General features: G+C 45.2%; 1 protein-coding gene across 1 annotated transcript in view; it reads right to left on the bottom strand.

The window, feature by feature from the left end:
- LOC146869711 (uncharacterized) overlaps positions 1 to 15629 on the bottom strand; it is a 340761-nt gene that overhangs the window by 214210 nt on the left and 110922 nt on the right. Inside the window, exons 5-6 of the mRNA XM_085612911.1 lie at positions 10819 to 10977; positions 3184 to 3360 (exon numbers count right to left, since the gene is read on the bottom strand). Of these exons, the coding sequence (XP_085469037.1) occupies positions 3184 to 3360; positions 10819 to 10977 (336 nt within the window). The remainder of the gene's footprint in view (positions 1 to 3183; positions 3361 to 10818; positions 10978 to 15629) is intronic.

Consider the following 15629-nt stretch of genomic DNA (forward strand, 5'->3'; position numbering starts at 1 on the left):
TCCACGACCTGCGTGGGGCCCTTCTGCATTTTGCCACTCGACGCGCCTAACCGGTTGCTGGCCCGCTGGCTAGTGGCCATCTTGGCGACGAAATCTACGACAAACACCGCTGGTCTGGTTGCTCCAGACTGGCCCTTGCTCCCCTCCAAAGGAGCAGTTCCTCTGACCTTGCTGGTCAGAACCATCAGCTTATCTCCTTGCCTACAACAATTGCTTTTGCCAAGGCTTGTTTGCTTCGATCAAGTCGCCGACACCGCCGACAGCGAGAGCCTGCGTGGGACAGCTCGTGACTCGACTCCTGGACGTCGTCGACCTTCAGGGACCACGTGGCTGCAGAGTCAAGCTACACCTTCCTTCCTGTTTGCACCCGACATCGCCTGGTACCCACCTGGTGCCACGCTGGTCACTGGCTAGTGACTGTGAACACTGTCCCCTCTGCTTACAGGTCTTCAACATCTCCGATCCACTCTTGGATCCACTGCATCTCTCCCGGACCGACCGCCTGCAGCATCTTTGTCTTCAAGCTCCACGGAACAGATAGAAGAAACCCGACGCACTTCGAGGCCTATGCACCCGCTTCCTGTGGGTGAGGTAAAGCTGGCACACCTGTGCCCAAGTGTAGTATTACATCTCTAGTGCCTGTGTTCCAAATCTTGAGTTCCTAGTCCATCCGGAAGATCCTCTTTGCAGTAACTTTGTACTTTTTACGCACCCATTGAAACCTATGGGAGCACGCGTGTGACTATTTGCTCTGCACACGCCACCCGTGGACCTCCTGGTCACTAACTGACGTTAGCTCCTTGTAGGCCCAGCGATTCTAGGGGCCCTAGGCCTTTTCCCTTTTCTGTTCGTGGTACTTATACCACTATTTTAGTATATGGTTTGAGTGGCCACCAGGGCTTATCCATATAACGTGCAACTTCTGTGTATTCTGTGATAATCTTGTTTGACGATTTGTGCTCCTGTGCTCATAAAGAGACTAGGGGTTACTTTGAGAAATAAATACATATATATTTTGAATATATATCTGTGTGGTGTCCTTTCATTGGTATAAAAGGGGGTTGCATTTGGTAAAACAGCTGGCTTAACACGCTTCACGAGTTTAGCCTCAAAGACTGCTTAGCCTACGCTACCACTAGGGCAGCTAGTCCGAAAAGGTTGACTTACAACCACACCATAAGGGTTGCTTGGCATGGTACAAGGTGATCACTTTAACTAGTGAGCATCATATACCAGGCCAACTTCTCACAGTCACAATTTACGATTTCTTCTTTGGACTCATGAGGACTCATTTTTCTTATATGGGCCAGACTGAATTTTTAAGATATTGCTGAGAAGTGGAAGCACTTTGAGTAAAATATCCCTGTCCAATAGAAAGATAATTCAAAACTGAGCAGGTTGGCTGCGGCTGGGCTTGACAGGGGTGGTAGGGCAGGTCTGGGCTGGGCTGGGGTGGTTGCAGCTGGGCTGGGCTGTGGTGGGGTGGCTGCGGCTGGGCTGGTGTGGCTGTGGCTTGTTTGGGTCGGGGTGGCTACAGCTGGGCTGTGGTGGCTGCAGCTGGTTTCGGCTGGGGTGGCTGCAGATGGGCTTGGCTGGGCTTGGCTGGGCTGGACTGGGCTGGGCTGGTTGCAGCTGGGCTGGGCTGGAGGGGCTACATCTGGGCTGCGACTGGGCTGGGGTGGCTGCGGCTGGGCTGGGGTTCCTGTGGCTTGGCTGGGGTGCCTGTGGTTGGGCTGCGGTGGTCTTGGGTGGCTGGGCTGGGCTGGAGTGGCTGCATCTGGGCTGCAGATGGGCTGGGCTAGGGTGGGCTTGGTGGGCTGGGTTGGGGTGGCTGTGGCTGGGCTGGGGTGGCTGCGGCTGCACCGGGGTGGGGTGGGATTCCTACGGCTGGGCTGGGGTGCCTGCAGCTGGGCTGCGGTGGTCTTGAGTGGCTGGGCTGGGCTGGAGTGGCTGTCTCTGGGCTGCGGATGGGCTGGTGCTGGGGTGGCTGCAGCTGGGCTGGGATGGGGTGGGATTCCTACGGCTGGGCTGGGGTGCCTGCAGCTGGGCTGCGGTGGTCTTGAGTGGCTGGGCTGGGCTGGAGTGGCTGTCTCTGGGCTGCGGATGGGCTGGGCTGGGGTGGCTGCAGCTGGGCTGGGGTGGGTTGGCAGTGCCCCTGCTGGCACAGCAGTTTGGCACCCATCCCGTTCAGACATAAAGAAGGACCTTGGTTTCTCAAAGATCATGACTGCGGCGTCCAGTGTTCCCTTTTTACTGATCTTCCAGATAGATGCAGACAGAAAACAGTCTATTTTCTGACTGTATTTGCTTGTGAAAGCGGAAAAATACCGAAAATTGTGCTTCTTGTGCGTGACTCTCCTTGCTGTCCTTCATGAATTCCAGGCCAGCTGCTGAGCAGAGAGACCTCATGAGGATGTAACGTTAGGACGTGTTTCCCTTGAATACAGGCACATGTTTGTTTATAATGCTAATATTACCTGTCGGTGTGGCGTTTTGTCATTTTTGGCTGCTTGATTTGTCAAAACACGACAGGCATGGGTGCATGTTTATCAGAAAAGAGGTGTGGCGCAGAGGCCAGGGTGACTGACTCCGTAATCTGGGGATCACGGTTCGATCCCGGCGCCGGCGGCAAATTAGCCCAGCACCATGTGACTCTGGGCAATAGCTTTCTTAATCTTCCCGACGGCCTCCAGCGCCTAGAGACCCTTACGTGCTTTACAAATGTGTGATATTATTAATTAAATGCTGAAATATACCATTTTACGAATCCACTTATTCTCAAAACATAAAAAAATTGTGGATTAATAACAATAAGATGATCAGAAAATGAATGTGGATAAATAAAGACAGAAATGATTGAACCATAAATACCATAAAACTAGGAGCCCTAATCTTGAACCCCTATATAATATATATGTCAGGTATGCTGCTGCCCATGGTATCAACCTATTGTTACAAACATGAAGAGAGTCAAATGACTATTTTTGGTGCTAATAAGCTGCAGCTATAGGAGCATGTAGAGATAAAAACTTTATCTTACCAAAGTAATATCTACACCTCCAAAGAGGTGTTTGATTTGAGGTTTAGAGATACAATGAGCTCCAACAATGCCACAAAGCAATACACACCACACTTGTACTGAACCAGTGAGTCCAGGTAAAGGTGAGAGGCCGTGGGTCTCACCTGTGCAGTTGGAGCAGTGCCACTCATCGCAGCCTGTGGGTGATACCTTGATACACGCGCAGACACATATGCCAGTAATCACACGAGTCGTGGCCGGTGGATTGGTGGACACTGTGGTTGCAGATGTGGTTGGCGAAGTTGTGGTAGAGGTAGTTGTAAGAGCAGGGTAAGAAGCCGCTGCAAATATAAAATAAACTCATCAGGTGCCATGTTACAGCTGCTTTTTGATAACATCTGCATGTGCTCCATTCTGTGAGTGTATGAATTGCCACAGCATGACAGACAACAAGTCTGACTTTCACACACGACACCCAAGTCCACCTGTGGAGGTACACCTCACCCGCATCACCATCCATCACCTTTACAGATTCCACTGAACTGCTTCTCTGCTGCCTGTAGTCTCACTTTTCAGAGTTATTCACAGTTAAGCTGGACACTGCTAGGGTTAACCTATTAAGTGATGGCTCATTTACAGCCCAGTGGACCAACCAGCAAAGCTGCCAGGTGACCTCCAACTTACCTTAAAATCTACCAACACTACAGCAAAGCATAACTGCCTTGAGGGGCACCATACATTCTTCAAACTGAAAGGAAACAATGGTACTGAGCAAAAAGCAGTTATCTTCCTGCCGTGAGGGCCTCCAGACATCCTTTAGAAAGAAATAAAACAATGGTCCTGACCCAGAGGTTGTTATCCCTATGCCGTGAGGGCCACCAGACATTCTTAACACAGAAAGAAAACAATAGTCCTGATCCAAAGGCAGTTATCTCCCTGTGATGAGGGCCACCAGCACACTTGTTAAACAGAAAGAAAACAATGGTCCTGATCCAAAGCGGGTTATCTGCCTGTGATGAGGGCCACCAAGACATTCTTTAAAGTGAAAGAAAACAATGGTCCTGATCCAAATGGAGCTATCTCCCTGCCATGAGGGCCACAGACATTCTTTAAACTGAAAATAACAATGGTCCTGATCCAAAGGGAGTTATCTGCCTGTGATGAGGGCCACCAGGACATTCTTTCAACTGAAAGAAAACAATGGTCCTGATCCAAAGGGAGTTATCTGCCTGTGATGAGGGCCACCAGGACATTCTTAAGCTGAAAGAAAGCAATGGTCCTGATCCAAAGGGTGTTATGTCCCTGCCATGAGGGCCACCAGGACATTCCTAACACAGGAAAAAAAAAACATCCTGACCCAAAGGGAGTTATCTCCCTGCCATGAGGGCCACCAGACATTCTTTAAACTGATATAAAACAATGGTCCTGATCCAAAGGGAGCTATCTCCCTGCACTCTGGACCAGCGTTAATATATCATACCGAGGTCATGTGATAGATAATAGCGAACATTGCTTCCTTAGACTGCCTATTATTGGCTTTATTTATATTCACATTGTTCTGATGTCTTTGAGTTCCTCAAATGTCTGATAGAATGTGGGGAAATGAGGAGGACACAAGTCCTCAGTGATATGGACTTTGGGCTTCTTCGCCTATAAGCGATTATCACAATACAATTTTCCAAAATGATCATAAAACCTTTTGGAAAGCCGTTTTTTAATCCAACAGATTTTCATACCCCTTTCCGGTCACTTTTACATTCACTCTGTAAAACAGTGATAATATATTTTGGAGTTAGGAGTTCCACCTTTAAAATTCTTCTTATCAAACCGAGCCTTTGTTTGTAAAAACCTTCTCACTTTAGAAGAGCGGGTCTTTTTCTAAAGCCGAGCTACAAATGTCTTCAATTTAATATAGGGCTAGAGATAGACTGCGAGTAGAGGCATTAAGGACCCATGTAGAAAACAGTGAGCAGAGCTATGGAATTACTACATTGTCAAATATATTCCTGGTCCACGTATGTTGACCTTGGTATCGTTTACCTTCCCACAATTCACTACGTATTACTCTTTGTTCTCCCACAGATGTTCAACTCTTTACTTCTACAATTTAGATCTATTCATTAATCATTTTTCCTATTGGTTTTCGTATTTCTCGTCTTCTTCTCAATGCATATCTTGCTGCCTCAGCTTCTCGTCAGGATTATCACAAAGTCAATCACTTTACTGAAACCTCAGTCAGTCTCACCCTTCCTACCAGTGAATGCCACAAACAAATCAACTTCTACAAATTGGTTTAATTTTACCATTCATTTAGAAATCTAAAAAATGCCCATTTTATCCCATATCGGTCCAAGTCTCCCCGAAAGCTGCAAGTGTTAGCATCAGGTTCTCTCAGGTGGTGTTCACCATCAGCCCACGAGTGTCTCTCTTGTGTCTCTCTCTGTATTCAGCCTCTTCCTCTTCCATGTCTGATTCCTGTCTCTAGTGTATGTTTCATGTAGTTCTTCTTTACAAAAATTATATCTGTCATCAAATGTCTGTTTATTCGCATTGGGTTTAGGGTGTGTATGTGTTTGATTCGATAAGATTCTCCTTTCAATAGTAAACCTCACTGTCCCTTGACTTTGTTTTTTTCAATAGTTTGAAATCTCATTTGTTTCAAAGGATGTCTCTTTCATGGAGTGCATTGCTGCTGTAAGTTCTTCATTTCAGGGCAACAACTGGGCGTTCTGTCCATCTAACCTTCGCTTTCCTTGTTTCTTTCCTAACTAGACCCTCAGCTATGGACACCTGATGAGGTTTATGTTTCGATCCTTGTCACCGGTGCAGAATCCTCTCAATTTCCTATTCTATATTTGTATGTTCGGTACACTATGTTTTTTTTTAATACGTTCAAGCGCAAATCACAAGCAAAACATGGGAACATTCTGTTCTTTATTTTTGACAAAAACTAACATTCTATTTGAATTCCTCATGAGTTCATTAGTGGTCAACAATTCTTTGATGTGTGTTGCCCTCTTGTGAGCCAAGTCGGGCTGCTCCGGGTGTATTCTCTTTAGTTCTTGATTCATACGTAGCAGCTGCCAATTTTCTTGGACGTTCACCTCATCTTGCTGCTCAACGTGACGTCATTTGTGCTGACAACAAATATACATTGTTGTGTTTTTTTTTATTTTTTATTTAGGTATGAGTAACCATCTATTTTTATTTTTTGTATGTTTTTCTACTGCTTTTTTAATAGTTTCAGGATAGCCCTTTTGTTTACACCTTTCATTCAGTCTTTCTTATATAACTAACAATTCCTGTGGGTCTGAAACTAAATTTATAACTCTTGAGTTTATAGAAGATTTGAAACTAGAGCTCTGAAATGAAACTTTGGAGTGTGCCAAGTTCTTCCTCTCAGTAGGTGTTTTGTAAAGAGTGTTTCTCCACGGATTCTCATTTAGTTGTCCCTTTAAAACCAAGGATGTTCACTTGTCTACACTAACCGCGCAGGTGAATTTGATTCACGTCTGCTTCTGACTCAGTTCAGTTATGACCTGTTGCAGCTTCTCAATAGGTTTTTGACCAAAATTGAAACATGTTGCTCTGTATCTAAAATATTTCACTGAATTACCTTTCCCTATTTCTTCTTCTAAAATCTATTCTGGATAGACTGCACCCCTAAATACGTGTGCATACAGCGGGGTCCCTGGAGACACTATACATCTTCCAGAGGTTTTTAGACAATAATTAGTGTTGTATTAGAAATATTGTTTTAATACAAGATCGACAAATGCATGCGTTCCAGTAGCAATAAGTGACCCAGTTCTTGTTTGTCGTCTTTGAAAGTCTTCTTCTATTGCAGTTAAATCTTATTGAGGGTGCATGGAAGTGAACAGAGCATTTACATCCATAGTGAGCAGGTAACACCTGTTCCTGGTAGTGTGAAATCTTACTTCTTTAGCAAGCAATCTGGAATGTCTTGTGATTCGCAGGCGTTTTCTTGCATTAAACCTTTTGATTATACGTTTGGTCTTCAAGAAAACCCCCACATATGGCTGTGAAATTTAGGTGTTAGGCATCAAATGAAATTTCGTTTTGTGTTTTAATTTAAAACATTATCGATTTTGCAGTAATCCGTAATTTGTCATAATTTTTCAGGTCTCGTCTAGCGTTGCAATGCGAATGCGCTGCCATCACTTTGCGAGGCATGCAGTATATACTGTAGTGTGGAAGCTTCGTGGATGCTCCGCCCACTCTATGCCTCTATAGATGGCTTTTGTCTTAAATGCTGCCTTCCGATTGATTTGAGGTTTGTTAGTCCCTCCTCATTCATCTTTTGTATCCTTCCACAGCTATTGGCTACTTTACTCATGACACTATTTTCGTTTAGCTCTCGCCTAGCGTTGCAGCACAAATGCGCTGGCATCGCTTTGCGAGACATGCAATATATACTGTAGTGTGGAAGCTTCGTGGATTCTCCGCCTACTCTCTGCACATTGGCTTTGTCTTAAATGCTGCCTTCCGATTGGTTTGAGGCTTGTTAGTTCCTCCTCATTCATCATTTGTATCCTTCCACGGCTATTGGCGCCTTTACTCCTAACACTATTTTCTTCCCAATCTCCCCACCCCACCGCCCCCTCCCTCAGTCTGTGACTTTTCACCCTCCCCTGTACCCCCCAACTCCCGTTCGTGTTTTCTTGCCTGCCGGCACTTCCGTTTTTATCTTTATCATTGCCACCTTGAAATATGCAAGTTCAAGATGCGTGCTCTACAAAAACTTCTTGTGTTTAATGAACTAGAATTTAATGTTACACTAAATATAATAAGACTCTAGGCAACATTCAGGGTATGAATGGAAAATTACGCCTCTTAGTTCACAAATGGCATTGTTGTCGGGCGGGAGGAGCAGCAGCGTTTTAACTCATGCTTAAAACAAGCACTTTTAATAACTTACTCTCAATTCAGTGCTATAATCTTGAATACTGAGGTGACGCGCTAAAGAAATGCACTTTTTTGAATTCTGAAGAGACATTATCCCACATTTACATCATATTTAATGTATGATTAACATGCCGATCATTTTTACTGCTCGCCCACTGGCTTGTATATGCTTGGCTCGTCTCCGGCTGGCTCTAACTGTTAATTAATATATTGGCTTGTGCACCTCTAACAAAGAGAGATGAATGGATACATGGTAGAGAAATAGATTGGTGCAGACAAACAGACAAAGTCCGTCTCCATTGCCTCACGTCAGAATCATCACTTTCAATAACCTAGAAATCTGCCGGCAACTCCCGCATGCCCCAACCTCATTCCCCTCACCTATTCTTAGCAGAAGCAGCAGATTCTGAGCTGTGCCCTGCTGGTGCAGAAGAGCACAACAGAGTCTGTAGAAGCGCTGGGATCCCTAGCCTCTCCGGGTGGGCACCTTTAGCCTTCCGGGTGCCTTCACACTCAGGATAAATGAATACATTTTGTTCTGTGCTTTAGTCGCCCCTCTGTGAGCACTGTCTGGTAGATGAAGCTCTGTGTTAATAAACACATTCAGAGAGGTGGTTGTGTACAAACAAACAACAGCCACAATACCGTACATTTTGAACGTGTAGTTAAATACCTGCTCATCTAGTACCTCATTGGATGATTATTCCATGGCACTACTAAAATTACATTTGGACCCATTTGCTCAACTGTAAAACATTCCCTTCTATGGGTCATTTAACAACTCAGGGCTTTGGGGTTAGGTAACCTACTTTGAATGCTGTGTAAAAGAGTAAATACAAAAATTAATGCAATGAAACTAAGCAACCAGTACTGACTAAAACACTGTGGCATTTTGTTTAGTTAATGTTGATTTTCTCATAGATGCGAGTAAAGTACTCTTAATATCTTAATGAAATCTGCACACTTTTAACTAATAGCACCGGGCGACCTTTGACAACTAGGCAATGAATACATTTTCGTGTACCCCCAAAGCCCCCGGCCCCCTTGGCAAACTTGATTGCCTCCCAGTGTTTCGGGGATAACCAAGACGCAGAAGAGTGAGTCAAATAGTCTAGAAAATGAAAGAGAAGCCGGGATTCGGATTCACATGCTCCGATCCCGATTGTGTTGGTTAGTCTGTAAGCACTACTTATATTAATGAGTTTCGCATTAGTAAAGCACCACGGTGTGCATGTGTGGCAAAACTTCACCCATGAGGTACGTGCCAAGCAATTGTTGACACAATCCACACTTTGCGTCTTTTTCAATATATTTATTACGAAGTGCAGGACCTTTCCAAGGGATGTTGCACACTACATACATTCACTCCAAAAATAAAATGTGTAGATAAAAAACATTGCCATTTACAATGTCAATATCTCTAACTCACAAATGCGAGACCTATTTGCATTGCAAATGCTTGTTTAAAATATATTATTTAAATCTCGCTTGTTTTCTAATCTGGGTCTTGCGGTCGCAGTATTCAAATGCTTCCATCGCTAACATGTTCTCTCAGCTCCCTCTTGTGTATGTCCATTTTTACTTGGGCACTACTCTTTTCTGTCGTTGAAATTGTTATGTTCACGGATTATTCCTATTTTAAATTGCTGAGTTCATTCCTCACTTTAGTTTCGATGAAGCGGCGTCTTTTCATGTGCTTCAGTCCTTGACGCTGTTTCATACTCAGTCAGATTATCGGGGCTTATCTTGTCCTTCTTCAGGTTTTTGTTAAACACATAGTTCAATCTTTGCATACATGTACATTTTCAGCCTCTTTTCCTGACCGTGTTGCTGCTGTGGCAGGCACCAATGGACGCCCCTGCTGCTGTGGGTACCATTGCCCAGGTGTGAGCAGAGATGGGTGAGAGCTTGACTTGCTCTGGTGCGACTGGCGAATAAAAAACACGTTTTCTTGACAACTGTAATTTTGAAATTCTTGGGTACGTGACTGCGTGATCTGTGTGCCACGATCTTGAGTAGGGTTGGAGCAGTGTCAGACCGTCTGCCAAGCAAAGGTCTGTTTGAAGTCAGAAGTAGACAGACTCCTCCACTCCGAGATGGAACCTCCCCTTCAAGCCAGTGAACCCGGCTATTTTAATTTTCTCATATTGAACTGGATATGTGACCCTGCAGTGCTCTGTGAGACTCAGGACCCCGTCTAAGGCAGTAGGGCCTCATTTATGGGATGTTGGTGTAGGGCAGTGGCAGAAGTCTTCTAACTGTGCTGCCCTACTCCAACTTGAAAGGCCAGGAATGCACTGTACTTATGAATTAGGGTGCATTCATGTCCGTTCTCCCTGCCTAGCGCCAAAGTAGGCACCCTCATGGTGCAAGGGTGCCTCCATTGCAGGCAGGAGTGTTTTGTGCAGGAAGGGGCACCTTTCTGCACAGAAAGAATCCATTGGGGCGTGCAGCACACATGGAAAGAGGAAAAAACGAGGAGAAAATAAAATATGTCTCCAAAAGTTAAACCTGCTCTGGGGAGGCGTAAGGTTTTGGTGCTGTCCTAGGTTTACGTGATTAGGTCAATCTGGCCAAGCATCAAAATCTAGTGGCAACGCCCATGTATCACCTCCTTGACGCAGAGTAAGGCAACGCATCAATTTGCGTTTTGTCTTACTCCATATCTATGAGGTAATGCAACGCCACGCATACTGACTTTGCGTCACCTCACAGATATGACTTAGGGGCTTACGCTGCTGGAGTATTAATAAAAGTGACGCTTTGGGGGGCAAGCCTCTTGTAAATAAGCCCCTTTGTTTGTTTGGAGTCACCACATGCGCACGGCTAAGCTGGCGTGCCACAGAAGGTACGCGCGAAGTCCTACATCTCACCTGTGCAGTGGGAGCAGTCCCACACATGGCAGGCGGTGAGTACCCTTGTGGTGCAGATGCAGGCACAGGTCTCAGCAGTGGTAGGAGCTGTTGTCTCAGCAATCGTAGAAGGAGTGGTAGCTGTTGTAGCAGGGGTGGTAGGAGCTGTGGTAGTCGCCACTGGAAATACAAATGAAAACACACATCAAATGATGCTACCCTGCTTGATCCATAAATGTCACAGGATGTACAGGTCACTTCCACATAGAAGAAAGGTGCACTTATGGGACACAGTGGAGCAGGCAGGCTGGCGCCCTTGGAGGTTGACGGCGCTGTTCATTCAGGGGCTGATGCCCTTGTTAGCCCTGGTGCAAACGACAGAGACAGACAGGTGAAGTCTAGAGTTCTCTGCAGATGTGCGTGGGGGGGCGAGCAAATAGACCCCCTTTACTCACTGCTTACGACCACACATTTCTCAGATCTGACTTTTATGAAGTGCTCGACACAAGAACCTCAACATTTTCATTTTTAAATCAACATTTGTGGAATAATGACACACGCAGACAACGGTGGCACGCGGCCCATCAATGGATGCCTCCTCCCGCAGCTAACCCCAGTAAGGATGGGTGTCACATCCAGGGAGACCAGCTGTCTGACTTCCATCATTTTCTCCTTTTGCCATGAGGTTTCTTAAAAAATATTTTGTATCACTCAGTGTGAGGGACAAGGGGGAGCAAGAAGGGTTTTGAACACACCCTCTGTGCATAGACAAATACTGTGTCCCCTGAGGCCCTTTGGCGCTTGGGGAGCCCTGAGTCTCTTACTCAACATCTTGAGTAGAATTGTCTGAGCTTAGGAACTTTAAAAAACAGGAGGGAGTCCACACACCCTCACTTGGTGGCATCATTCCTCTCAGGGTACACTTTCACCTACAAACAGTGGACCTGACTCACAACGATAAACATACATGTTTGCGTAAGTTTACGATTGCTTGCAAGTCACAAAGGGATGTATGAGTAGTATCTTTATGAGTTCGGAGTCCCCTCACCCACACTTAGTCGTATCCTTCCTCACAGGGTACACTTTCACCTCTAACCAGTGGACCTGACTCACAAAGGTAAACATACACGTTTGCGTAAGTTTACGATCAGTTGCTATTCCCAAAGGGATTTACGAGTAGTATCTTTATGAGTTTGGGGTCCCCTCACCCACACTTTGTCATATCCTTGCTCACAGGGTACACTTTCACCTCTAACCAGTGGACCTGACTCACAAAGGTAAACATACACGTTTGCATAAGTTTACGATTGTTTGCAAGTCACAAAGGGATGTATGAGTAGTATCTTTATGAGTTTGGAGTCCCCTCACCCACACTTAGTCGTATCCTTCCTCACAGGGTACACTTTCACCTACAAACAGTGGACCTGACTCACAAAGATAAGCATACACGTTTGCGTAAGTTTACGATTGCTTGCAAGTCACAAAGGGATGTATGAGTAGTATCTTGATGAGTTCGGAGTCCCCTCACCCACACTTAGTCGTATCCTTCCTCACAGGGTACACTTTCACCTCTAACCAGTGGACCTGACTCACAAAGGTAAACATACACGTTTGCATAAGTTTACGATTGTTTGCAAGTCACAAAGGGATGTATGAGTAGTATCTTTATGAGTTTGGAGTCCCCTCACCCACACTTAGTCGTATCCTTCCTCACAGGGTACACTTTCACCTACAAACAGTGGACCTGACTCACAAAGATAAACACACACATTTGCGTAAGTTTACGATCAGTTGCTATTCCCAAAGGAATTTACGAGTAGTATCTTTATGAGTTTGGGGTCCCCTCACCCACACTTTGTCATATCCTTGCTCACAGGGTACACTTTCACCTCTAACCAGTGGACCTGACTCACAAAGGTAAACATACACGTTTGCGTAAGTTTACGATCATTTGCTATTAAGAAAGGGATTTACGAGTAGTATCTTTATGAGTGCAGAGTCCCCTCACCCACACTTGGCAGCTTCCTTGCTCACAGGGTACACTTTCACCTCTAACCAGTGGACCTGACTCACAAAGGTAAACATACACGTTTGCGTAAGATTACGATCATTTGCTATTAAGAAAGGGATTTACGAGTAGTATCTTTATGAGTGCGGAGTCCCCTCACCCACACTTGGCAGCTTCCTTGCTCACAGGGTACACTTTCACCTACAAACAATGTGGCTGGTGGGCTCACAATGAGCTCCTTTTTCGTTTACCAGTGATGACGTAGACAGGCAGCGCTGCAAAGTATCGCTATAGCGCCTATATTGATTATTACAAACTAAGATCATTGGTACACACCTAAATCGATACACAGGGTTTGACTTTCTGACTACCCTGATAAAAACGACCACTATTTATTCCTTTTGCAAGGTTTTTCACCAGAGCATCTTCCCCCAGGTGTGCGAAGGGTGCCCTGAGAATGGACCCTATCACTCCACAATGCGTGTTTATGTCCTGTGGCTTCATAATTGCAACCACACAGAAAACTATCCCCAGCGAGCTATGGGGCTCGTGGTACCGCAGTCGTAAAGTTTATATACATTATAATTTAGACTAACTATATGTTAATCTGTGTGTTAATGTGTGGCTAACACGTATACTGAAGCTGCACTTTATATAACCGAGTAGAACCATTAATTTCACAGTATATTCACATATAATAGATATAATTTCTTAAGTTGGCTAGAGTGAGACTAGGCCTCAAATGAACTTTCCATGTTAGATGAAATGTCCCCTGCTATTCGGATTTCACATTTTCCCATTGTTCCAGGAACAAGATAACATGTGCTGGTTAGAAGCAAAACTCATTGTTTGTCTTTCGGGAATGACAAAGTAAATACAATTAATTGAAAGTTATTTGTGATTTACACCATGTCTGGGGATGAGACGAAGCCTCCTGTACCAAGCCGTCTGGACTGATGATACATGTGGGGTCGTGCAGCTGTGTGCTCCTATGTGTGACGATGGGAAGGAGAGCAGTTTAGCAGCTCCAAGAAGAGGCGCTCTACTTTCTGTTCTTAATTTAATCTCTTGAACGTATGTGCTTTTTCTTTGCCTTGAACCTTCATTTGGTTCAAGTTTAGAACTCCTACAACTGTACCTTCTGCTTAGTACTCCTACGCCCCGTTAGACACCTTAGATCAGCCTTAGGAAAGTTCTTTTATGGAAATGAAACGGTTTCGGTTTCGCATCTAGAACCGGTCAAATGATTCGTACTTGCTTCATCTCATTGATGTTCTATTGCTATGTGTGATAAACCAGGGCCTGTTTGCAACGTCCCTCCACTTTTTGCCCCCATTTTGACTACGAGATGCTGGTTTTCTGACTTCTGACTGTGCCCTACTAACCAGACCCAGGGCCTGTGCTCCGATTAAAACTACATGGTAATTAGGTTTAATTACAATTGGTACTGACGGCCTAGCTGCAAGTCCCTAGTATATATTAGGATATGTAGGTTTAGAGGCCCAGTAGACGTAATATACTTAAGTGTGCACTACTGTGGTGCCTGCTGTCATTTTAAAAGCAGCCCTGCCTTGCAGGCTGTTTTAAGTTGAAATGATATGCAAATTCAACTTTGGATTTAAAGGTACTTCCAAAGCATCAGACTTCCTTATTCATTAAACTGGTCTTTAAAGGGAGAATGACACTTTAGGACAGCACAGGCTCACCGCCACCCACACAGGAATCCCAGTAATTAGATTAGTGAGGGGCCTGGAAGGGGAATGTTAGAGAATGTTAGCAATGCCGGTGGGTTGGCTTAGCCAGATCTAATCCTCCAGGAGAGATTTTCTCCATTTTGGATTTTAGAATAATATTTTTTCTGGGACAAGAATATGACATACTTTGGAGGAAGTGGTCATATACCTGGGTGGCATCCTGCATCCCATTAGTCAAGGTTTCCCCCTGTCTGACACCCAAAAACATTGAATAAATATGGAAGAGTTGTATAGCAACTCAGATATACAACCTGAAACAACAAGGAGAAGAAGGACTGCCCTGCTGGAACCCTGATCTGCACCCAAAGGACCGCACACTGAAGGACTGTACCTGCTGCACAATCTGGTACTACAGCCATAATAACCTTTGCTGGCTTCACAAGGATTAAGGAGTGGGCTTCCTGAAATCTACTAGTTAACAGAACCCACCTGCTTGATCTCCACCAAGAAGTCTCCATCCTGGAGTGAGTCCAGAGGACCTTTAAGGATTTGGCTGGGTGCATTGTGGGAATTGTAGTCCCAACATCCCAAAGACCAACTCAGATTTTCAAGACCCCTGGATTTGTGTGTTGGACACTCTAAACCTACAGGGGAACGCCAGGAAGAGGTTCCAGAAGTTTGGAGAAGTTTGGAGCAACTTTAGGAAATAACTCTATAACGCGACTGACTCGACATTGAGAGTCAAGCAGGTGACCTCGAATCACGTCCTGGATTTCAGGTTTGTTTCACTGAAAACTCCAGAGCTCAAGTCTTCAAGGTGTTGACCGATGCAAATCCGTCAGTGGGGTCCTGAGGTGCAGGGGAAGGTTATTCCAAGCTTTGGCTGCCAGATGTGAGAAGGAGCGTCCCTGCTGTTGCTATGGCGGATCCGGGGGGTTTCTGCAAGGAGGAAGACTGATCGTGGGTGTCTGGTTGGTTGATAGAAGGTCAAGTGCTTGTTGATGTAAGTTAAACCTTTCTTGTGCAGGGCTCTGCATGAGTGGGTCAACATCTTGAACTGGCATCTCATCTGAATCGGGAGCCAGTACAGCTTCTTAAGGTGGGGTGTACTGTGGGTTCATCTGGGGTGG

Source organism: Triturus cristatus, chromosome 1_1 (genome assembly GCF_964204655.1).
Source record: "Triturus cristatus chromosome 1_1, aTriCri1.1, whole genome shotgun sequence".
Lineage (NCBI taxonomy): Eukaryota > Metazoa > Chordata > Amphibia > Caudata > Salamandridae > Triturus > Triturus cristatus.